General features: G+C 41.2%; 1 protein-coding gene across 7 annotated transcripts in view; it reads right to left on the bottom strand.

Moving 5' to 3' along the window:
• Positions 1 to 23,799, bottom strand: part of Map7 (microtubule associated protein 7) — a 138,662-nt gene that overhangs the window by 47,587 nt on the left and 67,276 nt on the right. For 3 of the 7 annotated variants that reach the window (XM_090338065.1, XM_090338063.1, XM_090338064.1), the window contains exons 2-3: positions 3,913 to 4,008; positions 1,948 to 2,025 (exon numbers count right to left, since the gene is read on the bottom strand). In XM_090338065.1, the coding sequence (XP_090194191.1) occupies positions 1,948 to 2,025; positions 3,913 to 4,008 (174 nt within the window). Of the gene's footprint in view, positions 1 to 1,947; positions 2,026 to 3,912; positions 4,009 to 4,636; positions 4,881 to 23,799 lie in introns of those variants that run through there. The other 4 variants (XM_090338060.1, XM_090338061.1, XM_090338062.1 and 1 more) reach the window with 3 other exon arrangements.

Here is a 23,799-nt window from a genome sequence, read left to right as displayed (position 1 = left end):
GAAGACAGACTGCAACAGCCACCCCAGAACAGCATCCCTTTCTTATTTTTGTTCCAGTTAAGTCTCTTCTGGTGTCCACAGGTCTGCTTTCCCTCCCTTGTTTCAGGCTTGCTCAACCTGGCCTTCCCCCTCCCATTCCTTACTAGAGACATTGGGCACAGGTTATAGGAGGAAAAATGGCCCTGATAGCAGAGCCAGCCTGTTCTCTAGATACCTGCTAGCCTCCAGGGACAGGGAACATGAGGCCCCTTGTGGATATGCAGATACACCAGCTTAGGAAAGCAGCAGAGGCTGTGAATTTCCAGCAAGTTACTGAAATATGTGTCTAAGAAGTACCTGGCAGCAAAACAAATGACTTCATGTGGTTGTTGTAAAGGGAAAAAAATAGTTTGCTGAAAAGGATGACAATGAAGTCTCTAGCAGGAATACGAAAGGGACAGGCTAAAGGGGCTGGGACCTCAAATGGAAACAGTCGCTCTTATAGCTCACAACTCTAGAAAACTATCAACCATTTGCTATAGTGTTTTGGCAACCTAATTAAGGGTGAGTTTGAAAATATTCACAATCTCTGGTCACACTGACCAAGCATATTCTTTTCTGGATACACAAAGGAAAGATCAGGTTTCAGCAACTTTGCATAAACAGACATTAAGCTAGGTACTGGTAGCTTACGCCTAGATACTCAGCAGATGAAGAAGTGAAGATCATGGTTCAAGACCAGTCAAGAATTCTCAGCCAAAAGATTCTCATCTTCAACTAATCAGAAAAAAAGGCAGAAGTGGAAGTGTGGCTCAACTGGGAGAGTGCCAGCCTTGGACAAAAAAGCCAAGTAAGACTGTGAGGACCTGAGTTCAAGTCCCAGTACCTGCACAAAAGCAAACATCAAAAACAAAATCCCAAATAAGCATCCAGGAAGAGTTGGCCTGAATGCCTGTGTTCTAGAAGATACCGAGCACTCTACCTCTGTACCTGGTCTCTGCTTCCCAGTGAACCACATCTGTGGCTCAGTTTTGTACGAGTCCATAGGTTAATAAACGTCAGAGCTAGTGACCTTTCACAAGGACCTCCATAAGCAAGCCAGAAGTCAGATACCACAGCAGTGAGTCTCTGCTTTTCCTGACAGCACACACAGGAAAACCTGCCTATTAGTTCAACCACAGCATCCTTTCAACATAGGTACCAGTACACAGCTAGACGGTACTCAGAACTTCTCATATAAAAAAAGAACCATGTTACTGTTCTTTCATTTTTCTCTGATTTTCAAAGCATATAGCAGCCAGCGGCTCACACCTTTAATCCTAGCTATTCAGGAGGCTGAGATATGGAGAAAAGGAAGCCAGTCTGGGCAGAAAAAAAAAGTCAACAAAACTCCATCTCCACTTAAACCAGCAAAATATTGGACCTGAGGTATAGTTCAAGTGGTAGAGCACCAGCTGAGTAAGTGGACCTGAGTTCAAGACCATGAACTGGAACACACACACACACAAAAATGCAAGTTCCAGCATCATTCCACTGAAATACACATTCTCTCCACTGCCACATGGAACACTAATGCCACGAACTAACATGTAAAAATAATGATCTAGAGGGGCCGGGGTGGGGGGGAAGAAAATGGGGACCAAGACATGAGAAAGGGTTTTTCAATGTATGTGAAGTAATGCGCCTTCTATCTGGTGAATATAATGTAATCTTTCTATTAACTACAATAAAAAATATATGAAAAAAAGATCTAATCCTGGGGCCATGCTTGCTGCTGTGCATCTTAGCCCTGTGTGAGGGCTCTCCTTCACAGCTCTCCTAAAGTCCACCATGTCCTTGGGAGAACACGGATGTGACAGAAATGTCTGTCAATGGCAGATGGCCTTCATTCTATAGGAGAAAAAAATAACATTTCAACAAGAGGGTTCCTCCACAATCAAACAAGCCTGCTGGGCAGGGCCTGGGTACCTAGCTGTTTCTCCCGTTCCTCGCGCCGCTCTCGGGCCAGCCGCTGGCGGTCATCGACACGTAGCACAGGTGGAGGTTCTGAAATAAGAGAATATGAGAGGAAAAGTGATTAAAAATACTTTGATAAACATCTTTTAATCTAATAAAACGATGACTTTATTACTACTACTATGCCTTATAATTATAGTGGTATACTTGATTATATGACAATTCACAAGATTGGTTTTTTTTCCCACAATACAGATATAATATATAGCTACAATATGTAGCAGTGGCTCAGGCCTATAATCCTTGGGAGGCAGAGATTGGGACAATAGTGATATGAAGTCATCCCAGGAAAAAAGTTCACAGGACCCTATCTCAAGATGTGACAGAGTCCCCCGCCCCATCTTTAACAATGTATGTAATCCTACCAAGGTGAATTCCTTAAATAACAAATTCCACTTCTGAAAACCTTAGTTATAAAAACTGAAAATCATTTGTATTAATAAAAACCACAAGGCACATTTGTATAAAGTTTGTAAGGTAGCTGGGTGCTGGTGACTCATGCCTATAATCTTTGCTATTCAAGAGGCTGAGATCTGAAGATCACCATTTGAAGCCTGCTCAGGCAGGAAAGGCCATGAGACTCTTCTGTTGTAGTTGTTGTTGGTTCTGGGGCTTGAACTCTGGGCCTGGGAGCTGTCCCTGAGCCTATTTGTGCTCAAGGCTAGTGCTTTACCACTTGAGCCACAGCACCACTTCCAGCCTTTTCTGAGTAGTTTAGAATCTTATGGACTTTTCTGCCAATGTTGGCTTTGAACTTTCAACATTTATTACCGTCCCTTTCTTCTAAATAGCAAGCCAGATTTATCTACTCAATAGATTTGTCCAAGTGGAAAACAAAGTATAAAACTAAGTAGAACAGAGAACGTGTTCTATGAGAACAAACTCAGTTATTTCCACTGTTTTGGGTTGTTTTTGTAACAGGCCTTCCTCTGTAGCCTAGACTGGCCGTGTTTTTCAGTCCTCCTCATTCAGCCTCCCCAGGGCTAGAATGTAGCAGGTGTGGCCACCAAACTGTGCTTTTTTTTTTTTTTTGCCAGTTCTGGGGCTTGAACTCAGAGCCTGGGTACTGTCTTTGGGATTTTTCAAGGCTAGAACTCTACCACTCGAGCTACAGCACCACTTCTGGCTTTTTCTATTTATGTGGTACTGAGGAATTGAACCTGGGTCTTCATGCATGCTAGGCAAGCACTCTACCACTAGGCTGAACTCCCGGCCCCACCAAATTGTTCTTCAGTGCCACTGTTCTCATGCTGTCATGCAGAACCTCACAAGGTCTTTCCTTCTAGCCTTTTCTTCCACTTTGCTTTTCTTTCCTTTGATGGTCCCCCATCATGGTATTTTATGCAGATTCCTGCCATGAACTGCACATAAGATACTGCACTGTCTATTTAACTGTATTATGTGCACAGACTATTTCTTTGTATTGCTGACTGGAACCAATGATGAATCAGAGCTATTAAATGAATTACTGTGGAGGTAGGTATGCAATCATTGCAAAGAACAGAGAACAAAACCAGTGCTATATGAGCTTTGTTATGTGTAAAGATTTAAGTCTTTTTTAAGTTACAAAAGCAATATATAGTAATACTGGTCATCCAGGTACAAAATTTGTATAATATGAATGTTTCACACAGAAGAGTAAAATGATTGCCTAAGCTGCTTGCTGGAAACCAAGTATCCACAAACTTGCTGTTACTCACCATCAGTACAATTCTGAAAGAAGCAGACCAAGTGTCTGCTCTCTATTTTAAAGGGAGAAAACTAAGGCCCTGTCCTGTGGTTGTGACTTAAAGATCATATCAGTCAGTGTGTATTTTGATGGTAGGACTGGAACCAAATTCCCCTAAAATCTACTTTATGCCTCTTAAACTTTTGAAATACTCTTCTTATGCCCAACGCCCATGCAATGCATCATACCTTGTTTATTTCCGGAGTGGTTGTTATTTGGTCCTGAAACTGTAGAGGATGGGCGGCTGAGGGATTTCTTCTCTTGTGCTTTATAGCTGTCAGATGCTATGAGAAAAAGAGAAAAGACATATTTAGTTTCTCCAAATTTCTTCAGAAACGTTCACTCACTCAATATTTATTATAAGCTTCTGTATCCGGTGATGTAAGGCCAGATTCAGGAAATGCAAACACAACCCTGTCCTGTCCTATGGACAGGGTAAGTAGGACCCATTAGCCACCAAGCCTGCAGGCATGGCGCGTTGAAGTGTCTTGTCTAAGTTCACACACAAGGTTCTTAGTTCTCACAAGCTCATGCAATAAAAATTGCAAGGCCCAAAGAATATATATAACCAAGCAGGAAACCAGGAGATATAATACACTAGGATTTTGAAAAAAATCTCTGGCCAAAGTTGAATGGAGTATTATCATTTGCTTTTTGTGATGCTTGGAATTGGACCCAGGGCCTTACAAGGTTCTATGACCTGGTCACACTCCAGCACCCTAAAGATCATTAGAGATGAAGGGAAATGTCTTTTAGGAAAGCAATGCAAGACAGATATTACAGGTATTTCTTCAGTTATAAGAAAGATCAAAGCTATCCATGTCCAGAAATTTTTTTTACATATGTGATCTGATTTAGCATATTTTTCAAAGGATTTTTTTTAAAGGATGTCTTAAGCAATCATGTCAAAACCTGAGTCCTTGATGTTTTTCCTATCTTCCTGCTGCCCCATCTGCAGTGTCCCTTTAGTTTGGCTCCTCTGCTCTGTCAGCCAATCAGTCTCCAAACTTGCTTTTTCTTTCTTCATTCCTATACTCAGTTCATCAATAAATTTGTTTAGCTCCATCATCTGACTGCTTGTTTTCTGATCATCTCATTTACGTGTATCTGTAACAGCATCTCAACTAGTCTACCTGGTCCTGGGCTACTGGTTCTACTCTCACATCAGCAATGGTCCCATTATGACATGTCATGCCCTCCCTCTGCTCAAAACTTCCCAGAACCTCACCTAGCTCAAGGAAAACCCAAGGCCTTTACCATGGACTAGAAAGGAGTGGTGGTCTGGTCTGTGGTTTGTATTACTTGGCCTGTTAATGACTATTCTGTAGTTATACTGAGTGTACTCTTCTTCCAGATGCCAACATGCCCTCTTCCTCATGTCCTTTCAATTTCTGTTTAACTGTGACATCAGAGTTCCCCTGACCTATTTAACAGCTTTGTCCATCACTATCCTCTCCTCCTCACCCACCGACATCTTATAGGCTAATGATTTCTTCCTCTGTCCCTTACTAACAGGGATACATATGTTCAAAGCTTTTAACTTGAAACAGTACAACAGTAATTATGCTTCAGACACACTATTTAAAAATAGATGTAGCTTAGTCGGGCGCAGTGGCTCATGCCTGTAATCTTAGCTACTGAGGATGAGATCTGAGGATCAAGGTTCAAAGCCAGCCTGGGCACTAAAGACAGTGAGATACTTATCTCCAATTAACCTCTAGAAAATGGGAAGTGGGGCTTGGCTCAAGGGTAGGGTTGTAGCCTTGAGCTGAAGATCTCAGGGACAATGCTCAGGCCTAGTTCAAGCCCCATGAACCGCCCCTCCCTCAAAAAGAAGATGTAGCTTAAAACTGAATTTATAAACGGGCACAGTGACTCAAAGCTGAATCCTAGCTATTTTGAAGACAAAGACTGTGATTGTGGCTTGAGGCCATACAAGAGGAAGAAACAAGTTTGTGAGATTCCACTTTGACCAAGATGGCTACATACAGTGGTTTGTACCTGTCACCCTAGCTATGGGTGAAGCGCAATGGTTGAACACAGTATCAGGTGCCTGTCATCTCAGTGATACACGGAAAGACAGCTAGGAGGTCTGTAGTCCAGATTGGCTCAGGAATAGAATGAGACCTGCTTTGAAAATAACAAATACATAAAGGCTTATGGGGGACCAGGAGTTTAGCCTAGTGGTAGAGTGCTTGCCTAGCATGCACAAAGACCCAGGTTTGATTCCTTGGTACCCCATACATAGAAAAAAGCCAGAAGTGGTACCTTGGCTCAAGTGATAGAGCTCTAGCCTTGAGAAAACCCAAGGTCAGCGCTCAGGCTCTGAGTTCAAGCTCCAGGACTGGCCAAAAAAAAAAAAGCTAATGGAGTGACTCCAGTGGTAAAGTACCTGTCTAGCAAGTATGAGGCCTCAAGTCCAATCCCTAGTACTGCCAGAAATAAATTCATATGTAGAGACCCAGCAGAGAAGGCTGAGGATATGTTTTAGTGGTAGAGTGCCAGCCTAGCATGTGTGAAGGCTAAATATAGTCAGGGAATTACAGCAAAGGTGCCAATCTGTGGTTTCTAGGAGGATTTAGCCAGTTTTGGAAATTTTATCCAGCAATTTTCCATTGGAACAGGGTCACACATGTGCACATACTTGTGCAGAAGGAAGGGGAGAGATCAAGATGAATATGATTCCCCAATGGTTTATCCTCTGTTACTGTATTTGATTTTGGTACGGGTGTATTATGTATATCTTTATTTGAATTAGGGAAGGGAAGGGGAACAACAAAATGGTGAGACAAAGGACAAAGGGTGAACCAATGCAATAGTGACACTCATGAGACAATATGTTGGAAATTAACATTACAATTTGCGGAGGGGTTAGAGGGGAGAAAAAATGGGAGAAAAGTATGGGAGGGGGTGACAATATTTGACAAGAAATACTCTTACTACCATACATATATGTAAACGTAACCCTGTACATCACCTTGAAAAAATTAAATTTTTTTTAAAAAAGATGAATACTTGTAGACCAGAACAGGCCTTGAACTGACCCAGGAGGGAAGGGAAAGGTATGGTAGTTCCATCCCACATTTGCCAAACTCCACAGCGATGCTCACCCCACAAAAAGACCTCAGTGGGACTAGAGATTTGGCTCAAGGATACAGTGTTTGTCTACTGGGTTGTGGTCAGCAGCACACAAAATAAAAAATTAAAAAAAAAACCAAACACCCCAAACATTGAACAACAAAGAGACACAATGAAAACAAGAATTTATTCATCCTTAGATTTTTTTTGCTAGTCCTGAGGCTTGAATTCAGGGCCTGAGCACTGTCCTTGTGCTTTCTCAAGGCTAAAGCTCTGCCAATTGAGCCACAACACCACTTCCAGTTTTTACTATGTGTGGTACTGAGGAATTGAACTCAGGTCTTTGTGCATGTTAGGCAAGCACCTTACCAGTAGGCCCAACTCCCAGCCCCTCATCCTTAGATTTCCAGCAGATGGAACTGCATTTACCATTTTAAAATTTATCACTAAGCTACTATTTTAAATGACTCAGTGACTTTTTGACTTATTTGAATCTCTTTTTCATTTTCTGTAAAAAAGAAAACTGAGTACCACATATGTCTGACCATGATGTTCAATAAGTCTTTGCTAACCTTATGAAATCTTTATTGATCTTCCTGCTGGCTTAAAAGCTTGATTCCATTAGTGTCACATGAGAGCGAGTAAAGAGGAGAGGAAGGAAGAGCCAAACTGGTTTGTGGGCTGAGACTGTCTCTCTTAGATGCATTTGGAAACACTAATGAGAGACAGTGGGCACTGGGAGCCTTTATTAAAAAAAAAAAAGTGTGCAGTTCCAGTAATGGCACTCTGCATGCTCCACTGTCTGTGGTGCTGGGTGCAAGGTTTCCATGAAGGACTTTTCCTTTCTACCTTGGAGCACAGGGGTGTATGGGAGAGATTTCTTTCATCTGGTTAAAACAACAGGTCCAGCAGATGACCTGCTCACTAACTCTCACTAACAGATATGTGGAGGCGATACATTCAGTTATGGTTTTTGACAAGATATGGAATGTGGACTGGGAAGCAGCAAATGGTGCAAACTCAATTTCCTGCTCTATGTAAGCAAGAGCTCTCTGATGATTGTTCTGTTGGATATATATACATACGTATACGGCTTTAGGAAAGTCACCTAGAACAAACCCAAAGGTTGTATCATGTGCAGTCACTTTTTTATAGTAACAGATATTTATATGTTGCATTCTATAGTTTCAATTTATCTAAGCTTATCTAAGAAAATTTATATAGCAGGCCAGACACTGTGGTCCTTTGTATTTCTTTTATATAGTCAACTATTTATTACATTTGTTTATTCAAATATACCTGACCAGAGTATTATAACACTTAGATTATGAGCACCATTTTATCCAATTTTATTAGTAAAATTTGCATTCAAATAGGAAATAAAAGTTTCATAATTCCTAATGCCTTTTTTCTGGTTATTCCACATAATGAAAAATTTCTCCTTTAATTTCCTCTTAACTATAACCTTATGTAGTAATAATCAAAGCTTATCAAGTTATTTAGCATCTAATAAACCTGGATTAAATTTCCCACATTACCTCAATCTGTTTCCTATTTGCGTTTAAGACAGCACCCTGCTCAGCACATGTCCTTGTGCTCACAACTGGAAATAAAACCACAGGTCACAATTTCCTTATCCAAAATGCTCAGGACCATAAGTGTTTCAGATCTGAGGTAACTCAATACTTTGGAATATTTGCATATACGTAATTAAGTTTCTTGGGGATGAACCTTAAGTCTAAAGATGAAATTCACTCAAATTTCACATACACATACACTAAAGGTAATTTTATATGTTATTTTCAGTGTGCATGCTATCACAGGAGGTCAGATAAGAACTTCCCTACCTGTGACATTATGCCCATGCTCAAAAAGTTTAGGAATGTGAGCATGGAATGCCCCATTTATATTGTATCTCCTCTTTACTTTTTCCTTTGCCAGATAATTCTAGGTACATCTTGTTTCCAAGCTTATGACTACCTCAGTTACCCCTTGTCTTTGGAAGGTTAACCTGCTCTTAGGGCCTGAAGTCCTATTTCTGTGTCAGACACCTACGTTCAAGCTAGATTGAAACTGGAGCCTAGCTGTGCTCCAGTCTTCCAACTCTAGGGCCTGCATGCCGATGTATCTTTGTGATCATTGGAACTCTGTCAACATCTGAAATTCAATGTCCACAGAATATCAACTGACCCCTGATGTCAGTCTATTTGTCATGTTGAATGGAACTACCATATTCCCAGGCTCAGACATGTTAAGGCATTTTTCCAGCAAATATTTCCTCACCCCAGGCCAGAACTGAGACTAGAGGCACAAAATTTACATTCAAGATGCCTAGAAGACAATGTGTAAACACCAGAAATAGCAACATCATGTCCCTCCACTTTTGAAAAACAAATTACCACAAATGAACGATTGCGACAGGGTCTCAGGAAGGGAGAAGGGCGCAGAGAGGGACAAGGTGACTGCGCAGAGAGTTTGCAAAATCAGAAAGATCTAGGAAAGTGAAGGCTGAGGTCAACATTCTTTGCTGGGGCACATATGAACAAAAGTACCAACACAAAAAACAGGAGGGGTAAGCAGAGGTCTGGGTAGGCAGAAAAGGGTTAGAAAGAAAAGCAGAAGTGCTAGAAAGCCACTGACAAAAACTTCTCTCTGTGAACTCTTCAATAGGTTCTGCATGCATGAACAATGAAGCTAACTGCCCTGCTAGAAAGGAACTTGAAAAGATATCACTGAGAAAATGACAAAAGAAAACGAGAGCCCAACATGCCTCTAGGAACTCTGCTCTCTGAATGATGATCAGATTGGTTCACTTACTCATTCACCCAAAACTGTGATCATTAAGGGGAAAAAAGGAACGCAGAGGAATGTGAATATGGTGAAACTGCAGAGTTGAGTAAATGAGCAGCATGAAAGGGGAGAGTCACATGGTCACCCCTGGAGTTCCCAAGGTCAACCTGGCACAGCCTGGCAAGAACCCTGTTGATCTGCAGGGTCTCTTCTAATGCAGATCCTGTAAGCCAGTCTAAGGAAATCAAACTCCACCACAAACAGCAGGAAGGAGGGGCAGTAGTTCAGAGAAGGAAATGTGTCCAGGCAGGAAACAGGTTGGTGTGGTTTGGGTCATTCTTCAGGAAGGTTAGAAGAAGAAAGACAGAAGTTGAGTGGTATAACTGATTCTCTATGGACTATCACAGGACAGGGAAGCTGCCTGTCTACTTGGCAATCTTACAGGTAGTATGTTGTGACTCTCACTTGCCCTTCACACCAGAAAAAAGGCCACTATGTGGAGTGATGGAACACCTACCTACATTTTACATTTCATCTTTCTCCCTCTCTTTTTCTCTCTCTGGTTCTGATTGTGTGTGTGTGTGTGTGTGTGTGTGTGTGTGTGTGTGTGTGTGTGTGTGTGTGTGTGTGTGTGTGTGTAAGAGAGAGAGAGAGAGAGAGAGAGAGAGAGAGAGAGAGAGAGAGAGAGAGAGAGAGAGAGGCAGAGAGGGGCAGAGAGGGGCAGAGAGGGGCAGAGAGAGAGAGAGGGAGAGACAGAGAGACAGAGACATAAAGACAGAGAGAGAGGCAGAGGCAGAGGCAGAGACAGAGACAGAGACAGAGAGACAGACGGACAACTACTCAGGGCCTGGGCACTATTCTTTAGGTTTTTCACTGGAAAAACTGGATGGTGTTCTACCAGTTGAACCACATCATTATGTCTAGTTTTTTAGTAGTTAATTGGACATAAGAATCTCACAGGCTTTCCTGCCCAGGATGACTTTGAAGCTCAATCTTTAGATCTCAGCCTCTTGAGTATATACTAGTATAGGTGTAACAGCAACTCTCTATTACATATTTCTGTCACAAAGTCACAAGTGATTACACAGCACTTAGTAATCATGCACAATCAAGTGATACACAGATTTTCCAACACTGCTGATACAATTAAGATTGACTTCTTTGCACTTCATGCATCCATAGAGAAAAAGATGTTATGACTTGGTGATTATGGTAGATGTCATAAAAGACTGAGTGTGGGTTTTAGAACATTCAGAAATGGCAAATAGTTCCTAAACGTGCATTCTGTTCATAATGGAAAAAGTAAAAATCCAAGCCAGAGATTGAGAATAAGACCAGCCCCAGATATGCACATGCCAGACAAGTATCTTCTCCCCTGGGCTGGATCCCCAGCTGCAGCTTTTATTGTATCTGCTAAGGCTGGAAAGAAAAAGTGACCACAGGTTCTCAGACCAAGGTCACATCCACTTTGTATGAGAAAAGGTTTCCTAGGACACTGTGTCAGAGAAGATGGAAAATCTAGTGAGGGCATTTACACGCACATATAGAAAGTCTGACAGATGTCACTTCAGAAGCGCAGTGGCATCATCCAAACAAGATAGTGGCCTGTACTGTGTGTGGAAAGCATGTGGACAGGGCAGTATAGTGGCAGCATCAGAAGGGTTATATGACAACCTTTCAACTGGACAAACTCACAATGCCCAAACTCCACTGAAGCAATTTGTTAAATGTTTTGATTATATGTTTAAAATAAAACAACAGAAAAAAAGTTCAGGAATCATCTTCCTTAGCTGAATGTGAAAAAAATGCAGATTTCAGAAAAGCACATGTTCTATGTATTTCATAAGAGCTATGGGCAGTTATCTATCTGGGTATTTTGTTTCCTATTCAACACATCTCTTTGTGTCGTGCTAACAAACTCCTTTGGGCACATTTAGGGATGGGGAATATGCAGTACATCAACTGAAAAGGCTTTCATCAAATAAAACAAAAGCACTCCTCCAGCCAGATGCCAATCCAATAAATGAAACAGAAAATGTGGTTATCTTCCACTTGTATTAATATAAACCAGATCACAAAAAGTAAGCTTTTTCAGGTCTGCTGGTGGATTTCTCTTAGCAACTTAAATCCATCACAATGCTTAACTGTGATATGAATATCCCTGCCCTGTAACAGGAAACACATTTATGACCAAGCAAATTACAGGACAAAGTACAGAAGAGAGGAGGAAAGTCTAACCATGTTAAATTTCCCCAGTTATCCTGAGAAATGGTAAGTCAGACCCTAGTTTCCACCCATCTGTGTTTCAATGGCTTGCTAGAGTTTATAAAGTTAGACCACATTCAACTCACTGTGTAATTAGAAGAAACTATTCAAGTAACTTCGAAAAGAAAAAAATAATTAGAACTCAGGTCTATTACATGCTGCTTAATTAAAGCTGAGCAAGTGAAAGAGGTAGTTTTTATTTCACTGGAATAATGATTTACTTGCAGAAAAACCAAAATGGCTAATGCCAGGATTTCATAAATCCATTACTGTAGGCCACAATATAGACAAGTATTTATAATTAAATGTAAAATGAAGTGATCAAAATGGAAAACAAACTGGTAGTAAGAAATAATTCCAAGTAAACAGTGGGCTCTGTTTTAAATATCAGTTTTTCAAAAATATGTGGATGAATCCTATGAATATTAGTTGATTGAGCTTAATCAGCAGAACTTGCTGCAAAATATCAGTAGTCAGTCATTCCTTTTGTGTAAAAAAAAGTGTTTAAATTTCTTACATACGAATGAGTGCTAAGTCCTGTAAGGCAAAGTGTACCCCAATTCACTCCAGGAAACTTCTAAACTTGAAATTCCAAAATGATGGGCTAACCCATTCTTGCCACACTGCAGTCACTTCAACATCTTCAATCATCTTCCCACCACTGAAACACCAGCCTTCAAAACCTCCAGTTATGCACCTATAATTTTATTTCACACCTGCCTTAGAGCAGTTTTAGGTTCATAGCACAACTGGCCAGGAAGCACAGAAAGCTCCATTCTTTCCCACCGTTAAAATCCCAGCCTGAGTGGTCCATTCCTTTGAACTTAATGCACCTGTACTGACACATCCTCAACCCTGAGGCCCATAGCTCACATTGTTCACAGTTGGTGAATATTATTCTCTTGACTTTCATAACTATGTAATGATAAATATTCACTATTATAATAACATACAAAATCCCATCCACTTATACAGTTCAGCTCAAAGCTCCTCATGATGTCTTTTCTAGCTATTTTTACCAACATGGCTTTCTTTACATCACTATAACTCTAGTCTGCCTGATACTGCTCAGCATTCCATTTCATTCCATCTTATGTAGTTTTCAAACTTCATTTCCAAAAGTTCTAAATTCTAATAGTACTGTGAGAGACAAGACAAAAATGGGGAAAAAAAAAACATGCCTGATGCAACATTTCACTCCTAGAAACTCATGGAATCCATTCCTTTGCCTGCATCATAGCAAGGCTGTTACTCCTCTCTAGTTACCAAGTGAGTCTCCATTCTCTGCTGCTGCTTCTGATGCACTGACCTACAGCTCTGGCCCTTTATATGTGTTGAGCTTACTTGTGAAGGCCTTGAATAAAGGACATTATCTAAGACATGTCATTTCTTGTGTAGTTTTGCTTTCTAGCTCACACATTTTTCTCTGCAGCCCATCAACCTTTTCTGAATGAATGGTCACACCATTAAGGACTTTACCCAAGAACCTGCTCTTAGATACTGTAAAGCTAGGTGTGTTTTCTGGAAATTTATTTACTATTTCTTTCCAGCCCAGTTTTGTAGGGCAAAATGGGAAAGCATCTGGGTGCCTGGAACTGGATGCTTCCCTGGCCCCTTCTCCGCCTAGAAAACAAAATGGAGAAGCATAAGAGTGGAAGAACACGTGTGGGCCACTTTTGTGCTCATTCCAAACCAGAATCATGAGGTTGCTCTGCCAGGAGGTGCCGGTCAGTGCTCCTTCCTCTCATACTGGGGAGTAGCAGTCACGCGGTGAAGGTGACCTTTGATACCTTCAATGACACAGCGCTGACTCCCATCTGGTGTGCTCTGTATAGGTGACTTCATGGAACTCAAACTAGTGACTTTCAAGAGTATATGATTTGTGTTCTGAAAAAAGAAATGGACCCTATTAAATAATCAAGATTACCATTCTGAAGTACAAAGAGCTAGGACAAGGCAAGAGCTTTGGTATATGTCTGTCATTCCAGATATGACCAGAAGCATAAACAGGCAGACTGTGGTCCTAAGGGAAGGCTCAGGGAAAAATGGAGACCCCCACTTCAAAATAACCAATGCAAGAAAGGGCAGAAGCCATGGCTCAGCAGTAGAGTGCCTGCTTAGCAAGTGTGAGGCCCTTACCATCACTACCCGTTCAAAGAAAAAAGAAGCACAGGGAAGGATGTAGTCAGTGGTACAGTGCTTGCCCTTGGTTTGGCCCAGTCCCACAAATACATCAACAAACATCAAGCACTACTTCATGTGTCCAAAGATGACTTAAAAATCACCTGAAAACACAGTGGATGAAGTGGTGACTGCTCCCAAAGCCTTGTCTGAAGATCATGAGAGCTGAGGAACAGTGAATGCCAGGCTTGTTATTTTTCACACACACAGAAAATTTACTTTCTCTTTCTGTAAGTTACTAGACAGTCTTGAAATATCTTTTTTTTTTTGCCAGTCTTAGGGCTTGAACACAGGGCCTGGGCCCTGTCCTGAACTTCTTTTCTCAAAGCTAGAGCTCTACCACTTGAGCCACAGCAGTACTTCTGGCTTTTTCTGTATATGTGGTACTGAGGAATTGAATCCAAGGCTGCATACATGCTAGGCAAGCACTCTACCACTGGGCCACACTCCTGGTCCCTTAAACAATCTTAAAGAAGAAAAGATTACATTAAAGTAATGCATGACCTTCAGAGTGGTCAAATTAGGGTGACCAAATGGAAAGAGATTATTTAGGGCTGTGAACTAGAGACTAGAGTCTACCCTCTAAAATAACAAATCAGCGTTAGCTACTGTGCATCAGTGACATGAAGGCAAGCCTCCATGGCATGGGGGGTTAGGAATAAATACAATGGCATTTTATGCATCACCTCCACTTTCGAGGCAAATTTCTTATCAACAACCCAACCTGTGCTATACTGTACACAGGTGAACTTTTAGCATTGCTTTGGGTACCCAAAATTTTGCTTGTATAATAGCTCTATTAACCGACAGCTCTATTACGAAGCAAAATGTTTCACAGTGATTTGTTCAATTGTACAAAGCATTATCAAAGCAGGCATGTTACTCATGTTCAGTTTCTTTCCTCTGCTGACCCAGCTGTGTGGTCAGTGATGAAGGGGTTCCTATTTCCCACCACACTGAGGCTCCTCAGCATGGGCACCACATTAGCTCCCTTTGACTGCCTTGGACATTGGACTGGTGAGGGTCTAGAACCCAATCAGGTGAGGTCTGCATTAGAGAGACAGTCTCGGCACGCAGAGGGCAGGGCTCCCTGCCTCTGTCCCTAAGCCCTTGGATCAGTCTGCAGAGATGCCCAGAAATGAACAGCTTTGTCCCTACAGATTTAGCCAGCTGAAAAATTACTGTGTTGCATAATTCCTCCTCTGGAGCAGAGCCAACATCATTAGCAGGTCCCTCAGACCCACTGCCATTTAAAAGAATCAATATAGACACTATCTATGGCAAGGTTATAAAAATACCAATACTGATCTTGACTTACAGCAATTTAGGGCCTCTGAGCTAGGAGCATACATATAAGAATGCTATTTCATCTAAAATTTAGGGACAAAGAATTCACAGTCATTTCATAGGTGCCCACAATTAAAATCAGCTGGCCATACATTGAAATTTCTATTGGTTTGGAAATTATTATAAACCGACTTTATTTATTTTTTTTTTTTGCCAGTCCTGGGCTTGAGCTCAGGGCCTGAGCACTGTCCTTGGACTTTCTCAAGGCTAGAGCTCTACCACTTGAGCCTCAGCACCACTTCTGACTTTTTTCTATGTATGTGGTACCGAGGAATCGAACCCGGTTCTTCATGCATGCTAGGCAAGCACTTTAACCACTAGGCCAAACTCCCAGCCCCACCGACTTTATTTTTTTAAATATATTTTTATTGTAGTTAATAAAAGGGTTACATGATATTTGCCAGATAGAAGGTGCATTAATTCACATACATTGATACCCTTTCACATGTCTTGGTACCCATTATCCTCCCCCCACCCACCACCCACTCCCCATATTGTATAAACCGACTTTAAATGTTTATCACTTCTCACTTCATTAGGGGAAAAAAAAACCCAAACCCAGCTCATTTTATAAAACCTGTCTTTGCCAAAAAGGTCAAGCTGATTATAAGACCTAGGAGCAAGAACAGTTACTCCAATGTTCAAAATGTTGATCATAAAATTTGATACTTTGATTTAGATTGTGTGGGGGGGTACTGATTTTTTGGGGCTTGAACTCAGGGCCTGGATGCTGTCTCTATGCTTCTTTGTTCAAAACTAGCACTCCATCATTGAGCCACAGCTCTACTTCTGGCTTTTTGGTGGTCAATTGGAGATAAGAATCTCATGAATTTTCTTGCCTGGGTTGGCTTCAAATCACAATCCTCAGATTTCAGCATCCTGAGAAGCTAGGGTTACAGGTGTGAACACTGGCACCCAGCTCTTATAAATATATTTTTTAAATGTTCCAGATTCTAATCAGGATGTCCAGTTTAGTATAATGCTGTTTCCAAATGCTCACCCAGCCTTTGCCTAACAAGATCTACTAGAGACAGATAATTCTAATATATGACAGCTGAGCTCGATAAGAAAAGTTGCCCAAGGCTCGATAAGAAAAGTTGCCCAAGGAAAAGTTAACCAAAGAACCCCACAACTCCAAATATCACGGAAAGCATTCTCAAGTGACACCATAAAGCAGGGTAACCATACACTACAACTCGTCATAACATCTAAGCTTTAGAAGTGTACTGAGTTGGCTCCAGTGATTCATGCCCACAAACCTAACTACTTGGAAGCTGGAGATCAGGAGGTTAACCAAGGCAAAATGTTAACAAAACTCTGTTTCAACCAATAAAAAAGGCACAGAGTTAGGCTCTGGTAGTTAGTCTTGTAATCCTAGCTACTCTGAAAGCTGAGATCTGAGGATCCTAGTTCAAAGCCTAGTTCAGGGCCCAGGCACTGTCCTTGAGCTTTCTCAAGGCTAGTACTCTACCACTTGAGCCACAGCATCACTTCTGGCTTTTTCTGTATATGTGGTACAGTGGACTTGAACACAGGGCTTCTTGCAAGCCAGGCAAGCACTGTGCCACTAAGTCACACTCACAGCCCCCCAAAAGAGACTCTTATCTCCAATGAACTACCCTAAAAAGCTGGAAGTGGAGCTGTGATTCAAATGATAGAGCACTAGCTTTGAGCAAAAAAAGCTAAGATACAGAGCTCAGGACCTGAGTTCAGGCCCCGGCACTGGCATAAAACAACACCAAACAGCAACAAAATCTACCATGTGGCACTCCACAGTTAGGAGGTGAAATGTGTAGACAACATTTCTGTTAGGTCTCTCAGTTTTCATGTGAACGCATCAAGTCTTCCCCATGTTGGTCGATGTCTGTGGTTCTGCCTTTCGTGGACAGCATGTAAATCAGACACTTGCCCAGGAGTCCACAATCTTGAATTCACCACTACGCATAGCTAGTAAAAGCTCAGTTTTCAGAAGATGTATCAGAGAAGATAGACAGAAGCCAATTCTTCTATTTATTCTATAATTGATTCCTCTATTAAAGACATGGACAATGAAGTAGATTGTCTTTGAGTAAGACCTGCTTTTAAGGTATCAACTGTTTTCAGCATATTAGAAACCCAGTCTAGAAAGTTAAGTTTGTGGAGTATATATTTGAATGTACAATCCACCCATCTCTCTCCTTCCTCTGCTCCCTACCAAAGTCTTACTATATTGTTGTGGCTGGTTTTTAACTTGGGCTCAAGCCAACCTCAACCTCCCACAAGGTATGTAACACTTGGTCCACTCGTGATTAGCAATGGTTTTTACTGTTGCTATTTAGGATGAACTCAAAGCCTTGTGATTGCTAGGCAGGTGCTCTCCTATTTGAGTCATGTCTCAAGCCCTATTATCTGTAGGCTATTTTCAGGGTGGTCTCCGTTTATTAGCAGGTGGTCTGGGCTGTGGTCCTCACACTTAAGCTTCCCCATGTTATTAGGGATGACAGGCACATGCCATTGCACCCAGTCAGTGTGCCCCAATGGCTAGGATAAAAAGAGTGTAAGACCAGGCCTAGCCATTGGTTCTGACAGAGGATAGAAAACTTCTTTTGTGCCTGGACTGGCCTCAATTTGGGATCTCTAACTCCAAAGAAGCTAGGATTACAGGTTGGAGCCACTATATCTGGCTATAATGTTTTAATGTTCATTTCTACACTGCATACATAATCATCAAGATATAAGAATATTTTCAGCATTTATACTATCACAATAGAAACACACACACACAGAGTCTTTCTAGGTATAAAACAGCTCTTCCCTTACATGAAGCTATCTGTTAAGCTGAATGCTGGACATTCATGAACAGCCAGTAATTGAATTATGTTTGAAAAGAAGGTCTAGCCTGATCAACCTGTGTTTAATGGTAACACTAAGAATCTCTGTTGGCTTTGCTTTTTTTTTTTTTGCCAGTCCTGGGGCTTGAACTCAGGGCCTAACACTGTCCTTGGGCTTTCTCAAGGCAGAGTTGTACTACTTGAGCCACAGCAGCACTTCCAGCTTTTTCTATATATGTGGTACCAAGTAATCGAACCCTGGTCATCAAGCACTTTACCACTAGGCCAAACTCCCAGCCCCTGGCTTTGCTTTAAGAAGTATGAACCTGCCAGGTGCTGGTGGCTCACACTTGTATCCTAGCTCTCAGGCATTTGAGATCTGAAGATCACAGTTTGAAGCTAGCCTGGACAGGAAAGGCCATGAAATTCATCTCTAAAACTGGAAGTAGAGCTGTGGTTCAGAGTGGTAGAGCACTAGACTTGATTAGAGAAACTCAGTAACTGCACCCAGACCTGAGTTCAAGCCCTACAATCAAAAACAACAAAAAGTATGACTCGTTCCCACAAAATGGGCTGCTGTGTTTGTCTGGATGTTGCTGAGATCATCACTTGAACACAGAAATCACTTTTCCTGTTAGTACTGGGAGTAATGTATTTCTTCCGAGTAACTGCCTTTTCTCCTTTTCTGAGAAACCAGTGGGGCATCTGGCACTGCTTCCCACTGGTGGTAACAGTGTGAACAGCTTGGAGCCACTGTGATTCCCTCACAGGATGAACTTTCTTCCCTGTACTATTCATCTTTTTTCTTCTTCAAATGCTTCTCATGCATGTTAACACTTTTAGAACCAGGCACAATATCATACATTTGTTTTTGTTTTTAAAACTTAACATGAAAGACTTCAGATTCTTTGTTCAGAGGATTTCCTTTTATTCAGTGGAATAAAATATGTTGTGATATTTAAATTATGATATGTAATTTATGCTTATATATCTGAAACTGTAATATTGGAGTTTTGTTTTATTCTTTTATGCCATTCCAGGGGTTTGAACTCAGGGCCTTCCACTTGCTAGGAGGTATTCTATCACATGAGTCATCCAACCTACCAATCGTTCTCCTCTCTCTCTCTCTCTCTCTCTCTCTCTCTCTCTGTCTCTCTCTGTCTCTCTCTCTCTCTCTGTCTCTCTCTGTCTCTCTCTCTCTCTCTCTCTCTCTCTCTCTCTCTCTCTCTCTCTCTCTCTCTCTCTCTCTCTCTCTCTCTCTCTCTCTCTCTCCCTCTCTTTCCCAGTCCAGGGGTGCTTGAACTCAGGGCCTGGGGTACTGTCCCTGAGCCCCCCTGTGCTCAAGGCTAGCTCTGTACTGCTTGAGCCACAGCATCACCTCCAGCTTTGTCTGTTTATGTGGTGTTAAGGAATCAAACCCAGGGCCTCATACATGCTAGGTAAGCACTCTACCACTTAGCCAAATTCCCAGCTCTTCATTTTGCCTTTATTATTATTTTTTTGCCAGTCTTGGGCCTTGAATTCAGGGCCTGAACATTGCCCCTGGGCTTTCTCAAGGCTAGCATTCTAGCACTTGAGCCACAGAACCATTTCTGGCCTTTTCTATGTATGTGGTACCGAAGAATGGAACCCAGGTCTTTGTGCATGCTAGGCAAGCACTCTACCACTAGGCCAAACTCCCAGCCCTCATTTTACTTTTTAAATTTTGTTTATATGTTTTTCCCTGAGTATGACACTCCTACTTCTTCCTTCCAAGTAACTGAGATGACAGCAGGCCAGAGGCCTGCTGGTGGTGGTTGTTGCCTTTTGTTTTCTGGGAAGACAAATCACTGAGTAGTATAATAATTCCCTTTTAGTTTTCTTTTTTGAAGGTTAGTAATGCTAAAGTTGAGAACATGTTACCCCAATATACAATCGTGGGAGACCAAATATACCATCTAGATTTGCCTCTTTGGCATAAAGATTCCACTGCACTGATTATTTTTAGAATCAGGAAGCACTGGAGAAGGTCTAGAAATAGGGAAAGTTCATCTTAAGTGAGAGAAACTTGAAGCTGTCAAGGAAATTTCCCTCTTATAAGGGTGACTCCTCTGTGCCAGGAAGAAAGAACAACATGGCTAAGATCTCTGTAAGTTCTTGGTGATGGAGCATGGCCTTTCTGACCTCACATCTATTTATTTATTCATCTTTGCTGACTATATCTTCCTACCCTTTTTTTCTTTGTTTCAGTAAGGTATCTAAGCCATTATTGAGTTTACTATTGAGATTAACTTTTTTTTTTTTTTTTTTTGCCAGTCCTGGGGCTTGAACGCAGGGCCTGGGCACTTCCCTTAGACACTTTTTTTTTTCTTTTGCTCAAGGCTAGTGCTCTGCCACTTGAGCCACAGTGCTATTTCCAGCTTTTTCTGTGTATGTGGTACCAAGGAATTGAACCCAGAGCTTCATGCATGCTGGGTGAGTACCACTAGGTTATGTTCCTAGCCCAAGAGATTCACTCATTTTTTTTCCAGGAAATTCCTCTGTATATATGAGATACATGTATTAATAAAGCCATTTAAACCATTTGTTTTCACTTGTAATATGTCTCTTGCTAAGGTGGTCCATCTAACTAAAAACCCAGGAAGGACAGAGGGAAATTTTTCTTCCCCATTTACTGCAAAACTAACAAGAAACTAGAAATGCAGAGATTAAAAACAAACAAACAAAAAACTTTCATATTTTTCTCAGAGGTACAATTTCAAAGCTTTCTGATGACAGCTATTGATTGAACCTGTGTAAAACATTCAGCATATTTCAACAATACTTAATAATTAATGAACATCCTATGTCATTAATTTATAATAAATCCAAGCTATTGCAGAGTTTTCAAATGCACAGCTTAAGATTCTACCAAGTAATTAGCTGGAGGAGAAAGCCTTTAAATTCTTTGAATTAAACTTGTCATCCTATCCTTCTGAAAAATCCAGGGAACATTCAGTGTGTAGGTTTAAGGACTCTAGGAGATGTTAGGCTATTTAATTACCTTCCACAATCTGTGAAGAGCTTTTCTTGCTATTAGAATATGTGTTGGAATAATGAAACTCTCCCATCAGCCACCAAAAAGAGAAAAAAAATTGTAATTACAATTAATTTAGACACCTGGAATTATCAGTTTTTAAAACAATGTTTATTAAAAGAAATCAGTCTTTCTTTGCTGATGTGTGTTGCTGTGTTGTTATTTGTGTTATGATTACTCTTTTTGCCAGTCCTGGGACTTGAATTCAGGGCCTGAGCACTGTTCTTGGGGTTTCCTCAAGGCTAGTGTTCCACCACTTGAGCCACAGGCACCACTCTGGCTTTTCTAGGTATGTGGTACCAAGGAATTGAGCCTGGGTCTTTGTGCATAGTAAACAAGCATGCTACCACTAGGCCAAATTCCCAGCCTCTCATCTTCACATTTAAGAGTCAGCCTCTGCCCTTTAATATGTTGACACTGAAATCCTGGTCACTCCCTGGTCTTCACAGGCATACAGAGTCCTGAGACTCTATGCTGAGACTCTGTAGTCCTGAGATTCCCAAATCACCTGTTTCAAAACGTCCCATGAGTTTCCCCAGCTTCAAGTCTAATAAACAACCACTTAGCCACTGCCTCCTAAGCAGATCCAACTATGATTTGATCCATTAAGCCCAGCCTGTAAATATTAATTTTGATTTAAACAATCATGAAAATGTGAGGCCATCCACAAAATCTATTTGCAACTCAAAAGACCTTTCTTCATTTACTTTTCATTCAAAGGACTGCATGTAACTATTTTAGATATTAAATCTGCCCCTAGGAGAGATATCTGGAGGCAAACATGTTTGGTTAGGACAAGGTCTGTCCTTCAAGCATTGGAGGAAGGTGCAGGGAGGGGGAATGTGAGACGTGGCAGAACCTAGTGAGGGGTGACTGGCTGTGGAGATCAGGCTGTGTCTAAAATTGGAATTTAAAGGAATCAGTGTTTACCAATCACACCATGCACAAAATAAAATAGGTGAGCGTAAAACTTTTTATTATTTATTTATTTATTGCCAGTCTTGGGGCTTGAACTCAGGGCCTGGGCACTGTCCTAGGACACTTTTTGCTCAAGGCTAGCGCTGTACCACTTGAGCCACAGTGCCACTTCTGGATTTTTCTTTGTGGGTGGTACCAAGGAATTGAACTCAGGGTTTCGTGTGTGCAAGATGAGCACTCTACCGTTAGGCTTCATACTTGGCCCTAAAACTGCTTGTTGAAAAGCACCCAGTCCTTACTTGGGCTCACAGGTTAACTAAAAGTGGGGAAAAAAGCTTGGCATAATGGCTCTCATTTTATATTTTTCTTTGCTCCAAGCCATTAACTTTGGAGCTGCTTTGGAATCCAGGAATAATGGATAACATGCCTATGAGGAGGAATATGGAAGGGAATATGACATGCGTTGTAACGGATCCAGCTTGGATTAGCCCCATCCTATGTCCTGTTTCATAGTAGTAGGCATGGGGCGGGATGTCTGCAAAGCTGGCTAGGCAGAAATCTTGTCTGAAACAACACTGTTATCAGATGTGAGAGGGTATATGACTGGTGACAGTTGTGATCAGAATACTGGCCTGGAACAGCCAGGCCAGAGAACAAGGTATCTGGGACTACAGTTCTTGGCCACCCTTGTTAAGCAACCTCAAAGAACTAGGCAGACTCTTCCCATGCTCTCGGGCTTTCTGGAAGGCAGAAGCTAAGTAAGGAATTGGGACATCTGTCAGATGGAAGAAATATCAAACAGCAAAGCATTCAGGCTGCTGTGTGACTAATTTCTCTGTCTCTCTCTGTCTTCTCTTCACTGAGGTTTGATTTTTGGACCTTGTGCTTGCAATGTCTACTTTTAAAATTTATCTTGTAGTTAGGGTCTTACACTTTTGTCTAGGCTGTTCTTAAATGGCAGTCTTCCTGCCTCCCTTCCCATGTGCTGAGATAAAGGTATTATGGCAACACGCCCAGATCATTTGATCTGTTTGTTTCCTTGCAGTACCCGGAGTCTGAACTCAGGGACTTCAGCTGGTTTGATATCATTGAACCATGCTATTAGTTTTTGTTGAGAGCCATGCTAGTAGATCTCTGTTAATTTTTTTTAAGAATTCATTAATGTTGATTTTTACATCATATTTTAAATGACAAGTTTAACAAACAAGTGTTCAAGAAGGGACTCTCTATTTACAATCACTGGTACTTAGTATTTAGAACTTAATCAAAATTAGACTAAGGGTTTGTATGTCAAAGAAACATATTAATTTAAGAAATAAAACATTATGTCTATAGAGTCATAGGTTTTTATGTCTGTATAGTTATGTTTATATTTCCATTACCATGTCCATAGCTTTGGATATGCAGTTATTAAGTCCTCGCTCTTGTACTCTTTGGATTTAATAGCCACATATTAAGGATACCATGCGCCTTTTGTTCCTTAGGTCTTGACTTGTCTCACTCAACATGATTCGCTCTAGATTCATCCATTTTCTGTTAACTTTTTTAAAGCTGGTTTCTAACCATAATTCTCCCATCTTTGCCTACTGCATGGCTTGGAATACAGGAAAACAGGCTATACCACCAAGCTC

Source organism: Megascapheus bottae, chromosome 8, assembly GCF_031878675.1.
Source record: "Megascapheus bottae isolate mThoBot1 chromosome 8, mThoBot2.hap1, whole genome shotgun sequence".
In the NCBI taxonomy this organism is placed as follows: domain Eukaryota; kingdom Metazoa; phylum Chordata; class Mammalia; order Rodentia; family Geomyidae; genus Megascapheus; species Megascapheus bottae.
Note: the sequence above shows the minus strand (reverse complement) of the source record. Positions and strands in the feature narration are given on the sequence as shown.